Source organism: Bactrocera dorsalis, unplaced genomic scaffold (genome assembly GCF_023373825.1).
Source record: "Bactrocera dorsalis isolate Fly_Bdor unplaced genomic scaffold, ASM2337382v1 BdCtg027, whole genome shotgun sequence".
Classification (NCBI taxonomy): Eukaryota; Metazoa; Arthropoda; class Insecta; order Diptera; family Tephritidae; genus Bactrocera; species Bactrocera dorsalis.
In genome coordinates, this window is record NW_026038078.1 from 40,653 (window position 1) to 54,048 (window position 13,396).

At 35.3% G+C, this 13,396-nt stretch overlaps 4 protein-coding genes across 5 annotated transcripts; 2 read left to right on the forward strand and 2 right to left on the reverse strand.

Annotated features, from left to right (window-relative positions):
• Nucleotides 1-241: 241 nt before the first annotated feature.
• On the forward strand, nt 242-2,877 carry LOC105231272 (integrator complex subunit 9). The gene is made up of 7 exons (XM_011212471.4): nt 242-420; nt 477-1,073; nt 1,132-1,378; nt 1,527-1,840; nt 1,907-2,009; nt 2,069-2,268; nt 2,331-2,877. Exons 1-7 carry the CDS (start codon nt 412-414, stop codon nt 2,826-2,828), a joined length of 1,968 nt encoding a protein of 655 aa, XP_011210773.1. The 5' UTR covers nt 242-411; the 3' UTR covers nt 2,829-2,877.
• Nucleotides 2,730-6,557, reverse strand: LOC105231273 (isoleucine--tRNA ligase, mitochondrial). Its single transcript, XM_011212472.4, has 12 exons — nt 6,217-6,557; nt 6,041-6,160; nt 5,807-5,978; nt 5,525-5,732; nt 4,976-5,462; nt 4,675-4,917; nt 4,452-4,618; nt 4,092-4,394; nt 3,900-4,016; nt 3,631-3,838; nt 3,329-3,563; nt 2,730-3,274 (listed from the first exon to the last, which is right to left on the reverse strand). Exons 1-12 carry the CDS (start codon nt 6,499-6,501, stop codon nt 2,859-2,861), a joined length of 2,961 nt encoding a protein of 986 aa, XP_011210774.2. The 5' UTR covers nt 6,502-6,557; the 3' UTR covers nt 2,730-2,858.
• A 5-nt stretch (nt 6,558-6,562) lies between these two features.
• On the forward strand, nt 6,563-7,228 carry LOC105231461 (MRN complex-interacting protein). Its single transcript, XM_011212768.4, has 2 exons — nt 6,563-6,698; nt 6,760-7,228. The coding sequence occupies exons 1-2, from the start codon at nt 6,648-6,650 to the stop codon at nt 7,198-7,200; spliced, it is 492 nt and encodes a 163-aa protein (XP_011211070.2). The 5' UTR covers nt 6,563-6,647; the 3' UTR covers nt 7,201-7,228.
• Nucleotides 7,229-7,262: 34 nt separating this feature from the next.
• On the reverse strand, nt 7,263-13,204 carry LOC105231271 (zinc finger RNA-binding protein 2). 2 transcript variants are annotated; one of them, XM_029552492.2, is made up of 7 exons: nt 13,052-13,204; nt 12,725-12,868; nt 11,614-12,654; nt 11,124-11,549; nt 10,554-11,060; nt 8,119-8,318; nt 7,263-8,062 (listed from the first exon to the last, which is right to left on the reverse strand). In XM_029552492.2, exons 3-7 carry the CDS (start codon nt 12,623-12,625, stop codon nt 7,511-7,513), a joined length of 2,697 nt encoding a protein of 898 aa, XP_029408352.2. In that variant the 5' UTR covers nt 12,626-12,654; nt 12,725-12,868; nt 13,052-13,204; the 3' UTR covers nt 7,263-7,510. The 2 variants fall into 2 exon arrangements, 1 of the variants encoding a protein (XP_029408352.2); XR_002184018.3 differs by lacking the exon at nt 7,263-8,062 and adding an exon at nt 9,687-9,865 and having other exon boundaries at nt 8,180-8,318.
• Nucleotides 13,205-13,396: the final 192 nt, after the last annotated feature.

A 13,396-nucleotide genomic window follows, 5' to 3' on the forward strand; every position in this document is an offset into this window, starting at 1 on the left:
TGCCAAGGCTAAGTTTTAACACGAAATATATTTTAACTCGAATTACGCAGACCGAATTTTTTATTAATTTTGTCATTATTATTTCGTAAAAATTATGTTGTAATTTTTAAGGCAAAAAATATAGTTCTCTAAATTTGAGCAGTTTTGAAACGCTTAAAATGTGCTGTTGATGTTTATAAACAATGTTGAACTTACAGACTTCGGAACATAAAGGTAGAAATAACTCTTCTTGTATGAGTGTTCAGATTAATTTTCGCATTGACAACACGAGTTATGTGTGTGAACAGAGTTTTACTAAGATAACATCTGGCAGCTGTCAATCTATTTGACATTCAATTCAAGACAATTTCTACTGCAAACTGAAGGCAAAGGTAGACAAACACCGGCAAAGAAGTGAAAAAAATAAACAAAATGCGACTGGTGAATTTATGCATTTATATATCCAATTCTAAGTAATAATTTTTATTCCCTACCAGTATTGCCTAAGTAATGATTTGGCGAAGCACTGTTACGTTATTACCTTCAAGGGCCTGCGAATCATGCTAGATTGTGGTCTAACAGAGCAATCGGTCTTGAATTTTTTGCCACTTCCTTTCGTTCAAAGTGTGAAATTGTCAAATTTACCTAATTGGATACCAAATCGCGATCATGATCCTCAAATGGACGGTGAATTAAAGGAGTGTTGTGGTCGAGTTTTTGTTGACTCTGCACCCGAGTTTACATTGCCAATGGATAAAATGATGGATTTTAGTGAGATTGATGTGATATTAATATCAAACTATCTAAATATGCTAGCACTTCCTTTTATAACGGAGCACACGGGATTTAAAGGAAAAGTCTATGCAACAGAGCCAACGTTACAAATTGGTCGTTTCTTTCTTGAAGAACTTGTGGAGTATATTGAAGTTGCACCTAAAGCTAGTACAGCACATTTGTGGAAAGATGTGTTACATTTATTACCCAGCCCTTTGAGTGAGTCATTTAGACCCAAAAAATGGAAAACAATATTTAATTTAAAAGATGTGCACAATAGTTTGGCGCGCGTAACAATTATGGGTTACGATGAAAAATTGGTAAAATACTTACTGAGTATAAAACTAAGTTCTCTTCTTACTACAAATATATTTGAAGGATATTTTAGGTGCTTTCGTTGCAACCCCCGTCAGTTCGGGATATTGTTTAGGATCGAGTAATTGGGTTTTAAGCACAGCCCACGAAAAAATTTGTTATGTTAGCGGATCATCAACTTTAACTACACATCCTCGTCCAATAAATCAGAGTGCACTGAAACACGCGGACGTTTTGATAATGACAGGTTTAACTCAGGCCCCAACTGTTAATCCTGATACAAAATTAGGTGAACTATGCATGAACGTGGGTAAGTAAAATAAGTACAATTATTATGTAAAACAAAATACTAATGCAAAACATTAGTTAGTTTATTAAGTTATGTATAACAATTGATTACTGTTTTATCTAACGATGAATTTATTTTTCTTTTGTATTCTAAAACATTAATTTTTAAGCTCTTACTATTCGAAACAATGGTTCAGCGTTAATACCTTGTTATCCTTCTGGAGTAGTATACGACCTTTTCGAATGTCTTACACAGAATTTGGAAAATGCCGGACTAAATAATGTGCCGATGTTCTTTATTTCACCGGTAGCCGATAGTTCATTAGCATACTCAAATATTTTGGCTGAATGGCTGAGTTCGGCAAAGCAAAACAAAGTCTACCTGCCCGATGATCCCTTTCCGCACGCCTTCTATTTACGCAATTCAAAATTAAAGCATTACAAACATGTGTTTTCTGAAGGATTTAGTAAAGATTTTCGGCAGGTATTTTGAAAGTTGTTTATAAAGCAATAAAAAGACGACAAATTAAATAATGTATTGTTCTTTCAGCCATGTGTTGTATTTTGTGGCCATCCCAGCTTGCGATTCGGCGATGCTGTTCACTTCGTAGAAATGTGGGGTCATAATGTCAATAATTCTATTATATTTACAGGTAAATTATTAACAAAATACCATTGTTTCAAAAATAATATTCAAAAATATATTATTCAGAACCAGATTTTCCATATCTCCAAGTATTGGCACCATTCCAACCCCTCGCTATGAAAGCTTTCTATTGTCCAATAGACACTTCACTCAATTATCAACAGGCAAATAAATTAATAAAGGAACTGAAGCCAAATGTTTTGGTGATACCTGAAGCCTATACAAAGCCACATCCAAATGCACCGAACCTTTTTATCGAGCAACCGGTAAGTTTTATAATTAAAGGCGAACGAACCTTATAAAAGTTACTGATATTTCCGATTTTCAGGACAAAAAAATTATTACATTTAAATGCGGCGAAATAATTCGGTTGCCGTTGAAGCGAAAACTCGATCGTGTTTATATAACATATGATATGGCACAAAAAATTGTTCCGCGTGACGTGGGTAACGGTGTTACCGTTTCCACAATTACTGGCGTCCTGGAAGTTAAGGATAAAGTACACAATATACACCCATGTGCGGATTCTTCAAATGATAAGCCAAGTGGTAGTAAAATGCCTCCTCCCAGCCGAGAAGATGTACTTAAAAATACGAAATATGAATATGGTACCTTAGACGTAGATCTACTCAAGAAACGGTTAATTCAAGATGGCATTACAAACATAAAAGTCGAGCGTACTGGCAATGTAGTTATGCTGCATTTGATAAATGAAGATACAACGATAAAATTTGATGAGAATGAAACTCATATAATATGTGGTGGAAAGCAGTCGTTACGACTCAAACTGCGTGATTCCGTACTGAAGTGCTTACAAAGCTTTTAAATATAACACTTATGTCATAAAAGTTAACAATTATCTGTTAGCTAGAACCAAAGCGCAACGTTCACAAACACAATCGGCATTATCAACTGCAAAACGTCTACAGCGTGCACATAGAGTCAGTTCCAATTTTTTAACATTAATATTGGTAGAATCTACATGGTTGGATGGTTGCAGGGAAACTCGTTGAACTTGTAGTATTTCACATAGCTCTGAATTATTAGAAGATACTTTTGCTTCATCTCCTTGCAAAAGACGTAGCATTTGCATTTCCTCATTGTTTTTGTTATATAAAATTTCTACCTCTAAATTAAATGAGTTCGCGCTGCCCGCTTTTTGATTAACAATTCGTTTAATTTCCAAAGCAACACCAACAGTTTTTTCAGCATCGACATCTTTCCAAGCGGGGTCAGCAGTAAAGTTTTGTTGATGAAACGCCCTTTTAGGATCTAAAAAAAATAATTATTTAAATTTGTTCAGACCAACAGTTAATGAAGTTTTACCGTAATATTGCCAACTTTCTTCTACTAGGAATGGTATAATAGGCCATATAGTAGAGCAGAGTACTTTATAACAATTTAGCAATGTAAAGCGTATATTTCTTATGTCGACGTTATCTCCACAATATAGTCGATCCTTAATAGTGTGAAGATATATTGCCGAAATATGGTTTGCCACAAAATTTTGTGTGTTCGTCACGACGCGATGGTATTCGTAAGTATCATACAATTTCCAAATCTGTAAAAAAATTAATTTTTTTATTAAATGTCTAAATTATTCCAATCAAACTAATAGCGCTGCATGCCTCATTTTCGTGTTTTACCAACGTGCTTAAAATATATCTGTCCAAAAAAGTACTTTTATCATTCAGAATTTCCGATTTATCATCAATAACACCATTTAAATATCGTAAAGTAGCGCGAATTTTATTTACACTGTCGGCAGCTTGTTGCATTAACTTCTTACTGACAGTTATAGTCATGTTTTGCGCACAATGCGAAGCCACCCACCACCTGAAAAGTATAAAGTTTAACATTTTTATATGTAATTATAAGTATACTGCGACAATATTACCTTAAAGCATCCACTCCGACTTCTTTAATTATATCCTTTGGTGAAATAACATTACCTAATGATTTTGACATTTTGTGACCCTTATCATCGACTGTGAAACCATGTACAAATATTGATCTATTAATTTTTTCACATAATTTTAATAAAGAAAATATGTATCTTAACAATTTTTATCTTTAAATTATAACTCACTTGTAAGGTGCTTGGTTTCTTGCTGCAACACTTGTAAGCAATGATGACTGAAACCAGCCACTGAACTGATCGTAACCTTCAAGGTAAACGTCAGCCACTTTCTTATCCTTTAACACACTTGACCATGTACTACCCGAATCGAACCAAATATCAAAAATATCTCCACTTTTTTCCAAATCGGTAGCTGATAATTTAAAGGATTCCAGAATATTCGGTGGTAAGAGCTCCTCTACACTTTGCGACCACCAAAAGTCAGCGTTTCCTTCTTTTTTAATGAGATCACAGACATGGTTGATTAAAGATCTACGAAGATTATAAATAAATAATTATAAATTTGATCTATAATTTTAAATACCTTACCTATTCAGAATAACTTTCTTCGTTTCTCGTTCATAAAATACGGGTATGGGCACGCCCCATACACGTTGTCGTGATATACACCAATATGGACGCTTACGCACTTGTGTCATTAGTGCTTTTCTACTCGCATCTGCTTGAACAAGTGGATAAACATTTATTTTACTGATCTGGGTGAAAAAATATATATAAATTACATTATGTAAAATTTGTCTTTGAATTGTACCTCTTCAAGAGCTCGTTCCTTTAGTTTCTCAGTATTCATAAACCATTGCTCACTGGCACGTATTATCACAGGTTCTTTGGTGCGCCAGTCAATAGGGCATGAATGTGTTATCTTACCGGCATGTAACACATCTGATGCAATATTTTCTAACACTAATCGATCACCTTCGCCAAGAACATCTTTCCCTTTCAAAAAATCAGGAGCCTTTGAAGAGTAGACACCATCTTCATTGACAAAACATATCTGAAAACATTTTAATTTTTGAATAATTCTTCTCAGATATATTATATACAAAACTAACCACAGGCAACTTATTTTCTAGACCAACCAAAAAATCTTCTGGTCCATGTGCAGGTGCGGTATGAACGAGCCCTGTGCCTTTTGAGTCTTGCACATGTGCAGCAGCGAAGAATGGTAAGTTATTTTGCTCTGGGAATAAGGGATGTTGGTATGCGCAATTCGATAGTTCTGCGCCTTTAAAAGTTTTTACAACCTCGAAGGTAATGCCAGTAACTTCCGAAAAGTTTTGCAATAAACTTGTGGCAATTAAATATAAATCACTGCCATAATTAGACAATTTAAGCACGCTGTAGTCTAGTATTGAATTGTAGCATATTGCTTGATTACTTGGTATTGTCCATGGTGTTGTAGTCCATACTAAAGCATAAATATTAGTTTTCAAGGAAGGTGATATGCCACTTGGCCAATTAGTTAATAGAAATCTCAAGTAAACTGAAGGACTAACGAAGTTTACATCATACTCAAGTTCGGCTTCGGCCAAAGCTGTTCTAAAAATTAAAAGTATGTACTAAGTGTGTATAATCTCACTTTCAATAAAAAGCAAATGTACCGCGATGATGGAGACCAGTAGACAGGCTTTAAATCTCGATACACCAGTCCACGTTCATAAAAATCTATGAACATATTCAGTTGATTTATTATAAATCCCGGCCGCATTGTCAAATAAATATTTTCCTCATTTAACCAGTCGCTCAAAATACCCCATGAACGAAATTCGTTTTTTTGTCGTTGCATTGCTTTTAAGGCAAAGTTGCGAGCTTTGTAAGAAAAATATTATGTAAATCGCTTACATGTGTACCCACTTAATGAACGGAATTTAATTGATATTTACATTTATTTCGAATGCTGATCGGATCTTGGTTCTTAATCCTTGCAATCTTATTATCTTTAATAGCAGCTGTTGCCTTTAATTCAATGGGCAGACCGTGACAATCCCATCCTGGAATATAATTCACTTTCTGACCACGTACTGTATGCTGACGTAATGTTATGTCTTTAAGAATCTTTAATAAAATTTTAAAAAAATTATTGCTTATCCTAAACAGCTGTAATACTAGTTTCTCACCTTATTGACTGCATGACCCATATGTAAATCTCCGTTAGCATATGGAGGGCCATCGTGTAAAACAAAAGCTGGGTCATGATTATGTTGTTGTTGGTAACTATATGCTTCAGAAAATACACCCTGCAGTATAAAGGCAATTCCAGCTCAAAACTCAACATATAAAGTAATTAGTTTACCTCAACCAGGTTACGTTCCAATTCTAACCGCTTAACAGCATTTAATCTGTTTGGAAATTTTGTTTTTGGCAAATTAATGGTGTCTGTGTACTTTATGGGAGGTTTTGTTGCCTGTTTAATTGAAAACTGCCTCACATATGTATTATTTACAATTACTTTTAACATCTTAAGGTTATTTAATATAAAAAACTCTACCGGAATTCTAAGAGATGTGTACTTATAAATCAGCTGTTTCCGAAGGAAATTATAAACACGATTTTTATACTTCCACTCAAAAATTATCATTCTATCGATTAGTTTAGTTTGGTTCGCTAAAACTGATTTCTGATAATTGCAGAAAAATATCAGGTTATCGTAAAATCAAATACGGACACATCTCTTAGAGGAATTAGTGTTGATTAAACCGCGCATTTAAAAAAAAAACATCACCAATGCCGCAAGAAATTAGAGTTTTGCAATGTACTGAATGTAAAATGTTCCAAGTAAATATGAACTATATTAATACCACTTAGGAGAAAACTTTAACTAGATTTAACTTTCAAGGTGGATTTGGTGAAAAAGGTGAAAACATGGACTTGTAAGGTATGTAATGTGAAACAAAGATCTCTGGCTGAGTACTTTCGTGGAAGTGGCCCGGAATGTCGTGTGCTTGTACAGAACCTGAATAAGAATAAAGAGCTTACAGCATTGAGTACCTCTACGTTTACCTCACCAAATCATATGGTCCTTCCGAATGAGCAGCACATTTTACCTTCAGAATACAAGAAATTTAAGGGAAATGGATTTGCAAGTAATGAGTCTGAATCAAATGATAAGGATGTCAGTGGAAGAAATGTCGATAACCAACAAAATAATAATATCGAGTCATCTTTGGAAAATACTAAAGCATTGGCTGAATTCGAAAGGCAAAATAGTAGTAAACGCCCAGCAAATGATTCCTACAACAGCATGAAGAAAACTAGCAAATGGGATAAATATGTATAAATACATTAAATATTGTAAAAAATATATATTATCTTTTACATATATTAAAAACGATATTATGATTATTTATTATGTGGCATTATTTATTGATCATAATTGCAATAGTGTTTACATTTTTAATTCAAAATTATTGGTAAACACACGGTATGTTATAAGTAATTTCCAGATAATTATTATTTTTACTATTTTATGTGAATGAAGTGGTTCAGTTTCCAATGTATCCACCGATAAACATTTATATATTTTAATATGTGAGAGATGTTCATTTGAAATTTAAAACTACAAACGCGGTATTTGTATTATTATGAGATTAAGTTGTGATATCTTTTTTAGATATTTTCTCATCGGTACAGCTTTCTTCACCTTCAGCCATATCTGTTTCACCACCCGGTCCACCTTTACCAGAAGAACGGCGGCGTTTGCGGTTTAAACGCCATGGTCGAATAGGAAATTTCAGTGCCGGTAACTGATCCATTCCAAGGACTTTGTAAATTTGCCTGAATGCAATGTAACGCAAAAACAATTGTGCCGAGACGGTTAGATCTTCGCGCTGCTGCTTAGTCAAATCATGCAAAGCATCTTGAGCTTCCTTTTCACATGGGTCTAAGAGTCCCGGTCCATTAATAAGAAAACCAGAAGCCAAAGCCTCCATTATACGACGAAGACAATCACCTGGAGATATTGGGAAACCAGCTGATGAGATCACTTTTTCTACCAACAATTCTAGGGACCACTGTGGTAATGCCTGCCACGACTGGATGCGTTGACAAAGGTCACGCAATATACGTATTACCATTACACAGGATTGAAGTCCAGTGGCGCGTGCTTGGAACCATTTGGCGTGCCGCAATTCAGCTAAAGCCTTTAACAGAACAAGTTTAGATTCAGAAAATACAACTAATTTTCCGCAGGTCATACCTTTAGACACGGTTCGCGCGGTAGTAGTGCAAGATCTCCTGTTCCTCCGTTAACGTTAGCAGCATCATTTTTGGCTTCCTGCGTAGCTTCGCGCAAAAGGGGCGAAGTAAGTGAAATCTTAACGGACACTACATCATCACGCACAATCACCGCTGAGTCTTGAGCTACAACTTCAACCGTATATTCAACTGGGTTTTCTCCTAAAAGCAAAACGGATTTAATTAAAAACTCTCAAAAAAATAAAAATTGAACATAGCAAAAAAAAATACTATTTGCAGACAAAATTTTTTAATTGCATATCGAATATATGAGTTGCTTAAATAATATGGGTTGAAAGTGACAAACATGTTCACCATTTAACTATAGTTGTACACTTTGTTGCATTAACTTGTCACTTTTACCAATATTCAGATCATTAGGAAAGCAAATGTTTTAACCTTTGTGTGGCTGGGACATTTTAAATACTTGTATTCACTCTCTTGAGTTATATATTAATTTTTTTTAAAGGGCTGAAAAGTCTGTTAATAAATTGACAGTTACCTTTCGTGTTAATTTGTCAGGACTCATGCACTCAATACATCTGACACAGACCTCAATATTTTTAATTTCTAAAATTATTAAAAAAAAAAATATTTTGTCTTTTTATCAAAGTTTGCACATCTGTTTACATTTAACTATTTATCGTGATCCCAAGATCTAAACTACCTATTAAGGAGAGTCGGCCACATAAAGGTTAAACGTATGTATTTATAATTCCATTCATTAAAGCATCCCCAGTAAGCAGAGGTACAAGGCATGCGTTAGACCGATTTTAAACTTCAGAGAATCCAAAAACCATGAACGTATGTACACATCTTTCAATGCAGGTACATTCTGCCTTTGCACCTCTCTTTACATTGTAGCACTTTTGCGATTCTCTTACATGTCATTAATATATTCATAAAAAACTTTGACCGAAACTAATGTCAAGTAACGCCGTGACATATTTTATAATAGCAATTTGTACCTTTGGACCGCAAGTTATAGTAATAACTCTTTTTGTGCCCTAATGGTGGACAAACTTATAGGCATCGTCTTATACAACTGGTGTATTTTATTAAAAAAAAAAACACTGGCGTAACTGTGATTTATGTTTCGGTCACAATTTTCTCATATCGAACCACGTCTTCTTGATATTCGATACACACAAAACGGCTAGCCAACAGCGAAAGGTTGCTATTTGTGACAACAAACATAAAACAACTGCAACTAAAGTATGCATATCAAATTCACTTAATTTGGAAAGGTCTGACCGTTTTGTTTGTGTAGCTATTTGAAGAGCTTTGTTTCATATGTGATTTCACCTTAGAATTTATTTCGAAAGGATTTTATTTACACAAAGTTAGATTTGCTTGTAAAAACTGAGCTTTGCAATTCACTGTAAAATGGGTGGAGAAAATCGCGAATCATATGGATGAAACGTCGAACTTAAGTAGTAAGTAATAATAGCAATATGTTGGTCCTAAAACTTTGTATAAATATATTCCTTTATTTGGGCCACTCGCACATAGGCGCAGAGTACATTTTACCGTTCAATTTCCAGTCCAGCAACAAACAGCGCAATAAAAGAAAGATACTATGAAGGAGGAGTACCCGTACACGTACCCGCACCACAATAAAAGTGAAGTAGAGTGAAGTTGAATGTCCTGTTCACAAACCTCAAATAACCAATCTCAATGGGACAATGGCATGTATATCCGGTGAAGAGCTGAAAACACCAACAAATATGTTTTAGTTCGTTCATATCCCTTTTCTGTAAACAATACGTATGCGGATATGCATAACTCCACCAAAACACCATTTTTCATTTGCTTTCACTTTTTCCATACAAATTGCCTTTGCTTTGTTTGTATATTATGTATCCGTATATGTATATTTTTCATTATTAATTATTAGTCTTGCAAAAGCCCATTCTTATTATGCTTAAATGTATTACATACTGAAATTGTATAAACTTTGGTATTGTTCACTAAGACATGAAATTAACCAATTTATATCAAATCATCGATTAGCGGTTGTTCAGAACACAGCGTAGAAAACATACGTTTTCAATTTAAGCTATTTCTTTGGAAAAAGTTACCACCCAGTCTTTCTGATTTCACACCAAAACTATTAGATTTCATACTAGTTTAGGGTAATCAATCAGAAATACTATATACTTGTTACAAATACGTAATTTTTCTCGGAGACGAATCAAGCAATTTCAATGACCTCTTCATGGCTTTAGTGTAAACTTAATTATAAAAATTATATTAAAAAAATACATTCGTTTATATGTGTAAAATTGGTATTTATGAAAGCAATGTATGTAGGTCATTCAAACTTGAAAAATTCATATCCATAAAAATATACAAATACATAATATAATATATATAAACAGTTATACTTGCACTTACCTGCCACTTCCTTTAATTTAGATGGCAATTCAACGGCCACTCGTTTTAGTAATCCAACTGTTGGTTTTTCAGAACATAAAACCACTAATTCAACTGCATTATCCCCCTGTAATAAGAGACCTTTGGCCAAAAATCCGACTCTCATTACGCCCTTAAGAATGCGTATGTTTCCGCTATCAGCCTCCTTTTGGAATGATAACATTTGATTATCGCGTCCATCCTTTACTTGAGCATTCTCAAGTTTTTCTTTTTTATTAGCTGGTCCCTTTTCATCTGTATTCTCAGCAAGTTTATCCGATACAAATTTAAGAGCACGTTCAGTATGTGATACGATGCGTTGTATAGTTTGCAATTCTTCCTCTTTGGGATAAATCTCTGCATGACGAGCAATTGCATGACGATCATCAGTACTCTCAGGACGACGTATACTTCCACCCCCACCAGGCATCATTCCGAAGAATGGTGGTGGACCATTACCCATGCGACCACCAAATCCACGTTGAGCACCTTAAATTTAAATAAGTTGTAAACTAATATGCAGAAAAAAAAATTTTAATTGTAAATTTTTACCAGCAAAGCTACGAGCCAACCAGTTGCTGTAATCGTATTCGTCATCGTACTGTGCCCGGCGACGTTGTTCATCCCAATACATTCCGCCACTACCCTCATGTTCATCACCGAAACCAACATTACCACCTCGGTGCGATTGCATAAGAGCACGTTGAGCACGTGCTTCAGCTAGTCGTCTTTGACGTGGAGTGGGCTTAAAGTCGACCACCAAATCCGGTTGGACCTTCCGTTTATACTGTAAGCGATGTCTGCGACCTTTCATATGCATCTCTTTTGCATTGGGATCGTTAAATTTGCAATCACATAGTTTACAATTGAAACTTAGGATCTTCCCTTCATCATCCTTAATTTCTTCAATATATTCGCCACCAACTGGTTTAATATTATCAGTGTTTTCTCCGGATACGGCATTATCATCTTGATTATCTGAATTATATTAATGAATTTAAATAATTTTGTAAATAGTAAATGAGTTATAAATAATGCAAACCGTTTTCGTTGACACTAGTGTTTTCGCCTTCAACGTTCTCTGTATTTTCGGTAGAACCACTGGCTGGGACAAAATTGATTTTTGATAACTTCTTTGGCTCATCTGGGGGTATTGGTTTGCCAAGTTTCTGATGAAGCTTAACCACTTTTTGATGCTTTGCGCCACGTACATGCGCGGCATAGGCATCGGTACCAGTGCATGTAACATCACAAAGCTCACAGTGGTAATTATTACCACGATTTTGAGCTGCAGACTGTGCTGTAGCCTGCATTTTCAAAGATGCCTCCCGCTTTTTGTGCTTTTGACCTTCCAAGTGCTCACGATAAGTTTGAGGTCCCGCACATGAGATCTTGCATACCTCACAATAATGCAATTGTTGCGGCCGTGGCGGTGGCTTGGTGCGTGGACGTGCTACATTTGCACCACCAGCTGCAGCGCCCTTTGGAGCTCTATACTGCCAACTATTGCCAGAGGCACCATTAGCATTCGGTTTAACAGTGCCGGGTTGGTGTTGCTGTTGAGCAACATACATTGAAGCTGCACTATAAAGAGCCGACTCGTAATTACTGTACGCATTAACAGCCGTAGCAGTGGTAGCTGCTGGAGTGGCTACTGTTTTAGCAGCTCCATTTGTTTTATCTTTAACACCAGCGGCTTTGGAACCAGCGTTTATATTTTTTACGGGTGGAGCCGAATAATGCGTTTTACTAACTGTAGCTGCTGGTGCCGTGTTGTAGCTAGCTGACGCTTGTTGATAAAATGTTTTCGATGCGTCATATGCAGGAAGTGCGCGACCATAGTCGCCGTAACCTGCATAGCCGCCCGCTCCCGAAGCGCCAGCAGCTGCATAACCACCCTGACCAGCAGCAGCAGCAGATTGATACGCAGCAGCGTTAGCATAGGTAGCGTTTGTTACAGCTGGATAGGATACCTGCCCTGGATTGTATCCGGCACCTCCTGCACCATATTGAGTTCCGCCATAGCTAAAACCGGCATAATTATTATTAGCCATTATTTGCAACTTTTAGGAATCAAGAAAACCTAAAGAGATGTGAATAAAAAAATCAATAAATGCGACAGCCGCAAATGGATTGGAAATTCTGATACTTGCCTGAAAGTTATTCTTAAAAAACTTGACAACGAATACTCGTCACCAGTTTCTATATATTCTTTTTCAGAATTAAATAATTATCGCAAAGCTAGAAGCTACACGTTTCGTGGAGATATTTATACCCAAAGGAGTCGAATTGCGTTTCTGAAAGATGGAAAAATTTTAATCGACGCGTCATTTGCCGAAGAACATCTAGGGGTTGATCGGCACATTTTTACATTTCAAAATGCAAGCCACATTCAATTAACCCAGACAAATAATAAAATGATATCAAAATATTAAATAAATAAAAACTATTTAAAATACTTGTAAATTTGTACTAATTACCAGCAAATTACACTTAAATATTTCAGAATTAACTCCACACCAGTATTGAAAAATTGTCGGAAGTGCACGGACAAATTATCGATTATTTTGTAATCGACATTTTTGCATCTGGTTAACAACCAGAGTTTATGAGCTTCCAATAAATAACATTTTTAATTAGTTGAATGTTGAAATGCTTAGATTTGTATATCTATGGGATTGATACTATTGATATACATAAAAGAAAATTTACAAAATACTTCTAAAGTTTGTTAATAAAAATTTAAAACTGTAGCAAAATGTTAAGGTCACCTATCTTTTCCAAATTTCGTACGTATATATTGTTCTTGTACATATATTGTATAC

Excerpts from the sequence above, each read along its gene's own strand:
- LOC105231271 (XM_029552492.2), bottom strand. The coding sequence starts at position 12,625 with ATGGCTAATAATAATTATGCCGGTTTTAGCTATGGCGGAACTCAATAT. Across the intron at positions 11,061-11,123 it reads GTTGGCTCGTAGCTTTGCTG|GTGCTCAACGTGGATTTGGT; the intron begins GTAAAAATTTAC and ends TTTAAATTTAAG. Across the intron at positions 8,063-8,118 it reads CGCGCGAACCGTGTCTAAAG|GCTTTAGCTGAATTGCGGCA; the intron begins GTATGACCTGCG and ends GTTCTGTTAAAG.
- LOC105231272 (XM_011212471.4), top strand. Across the intron at positions 1,379-1,526 it reads TGAACTATGCATGAACGTGG|CTCTTACTATTCGAAACAAT; the intron begins GTAAGTAAAATA and ends TTAATTTTTAAG. Across the intron at positions 1,841-1,906 it reads TTAGTAAAGATTTTCGGCAG|CCATGTGTTGTATTTTGTGG; the intron begins GTATTTTGAAAG and ends TTGTTCTTTCAG.
- LOC105231273 (XM_011212472.4), bottom strand. The coding sequence starts at position 6,501 with ATGATAATTTTTGAGTGGAAGTATAAAAATCGTGTTTATAATTTCCTT. Across the intron at positions 5,733-5,806 it reads GATCAGCATTCGAAATAAAT|CTCGCAACTTTGCCTTAAAA; the intron begins GTAAATATCAAT and ends TTTCTTACAAAG. Across the intron at positions 4,017-4,091 it reads AGAAACCAAGCACCTTACAA|ATCAATATTTGTACATGGTT; the intron begins GTGAGTTATAAT and ends AAAAATTAATAG.
- LOC105231461 (XM_011212768.4), top strand. The coding sequence starts at position 6,648 with ATGCCGCAAGAAATTAGAGTTTTGCAATGTACTGAATGTAAAATGTTC. Across the intron at positions 6,699-6,759 it reads CTGAATGTAAAATGTTCCAA|GTGGATTTGGTGAAAAAGGT; the intron begins GTAAATATGAAC and ends TTAACTTTCAAG.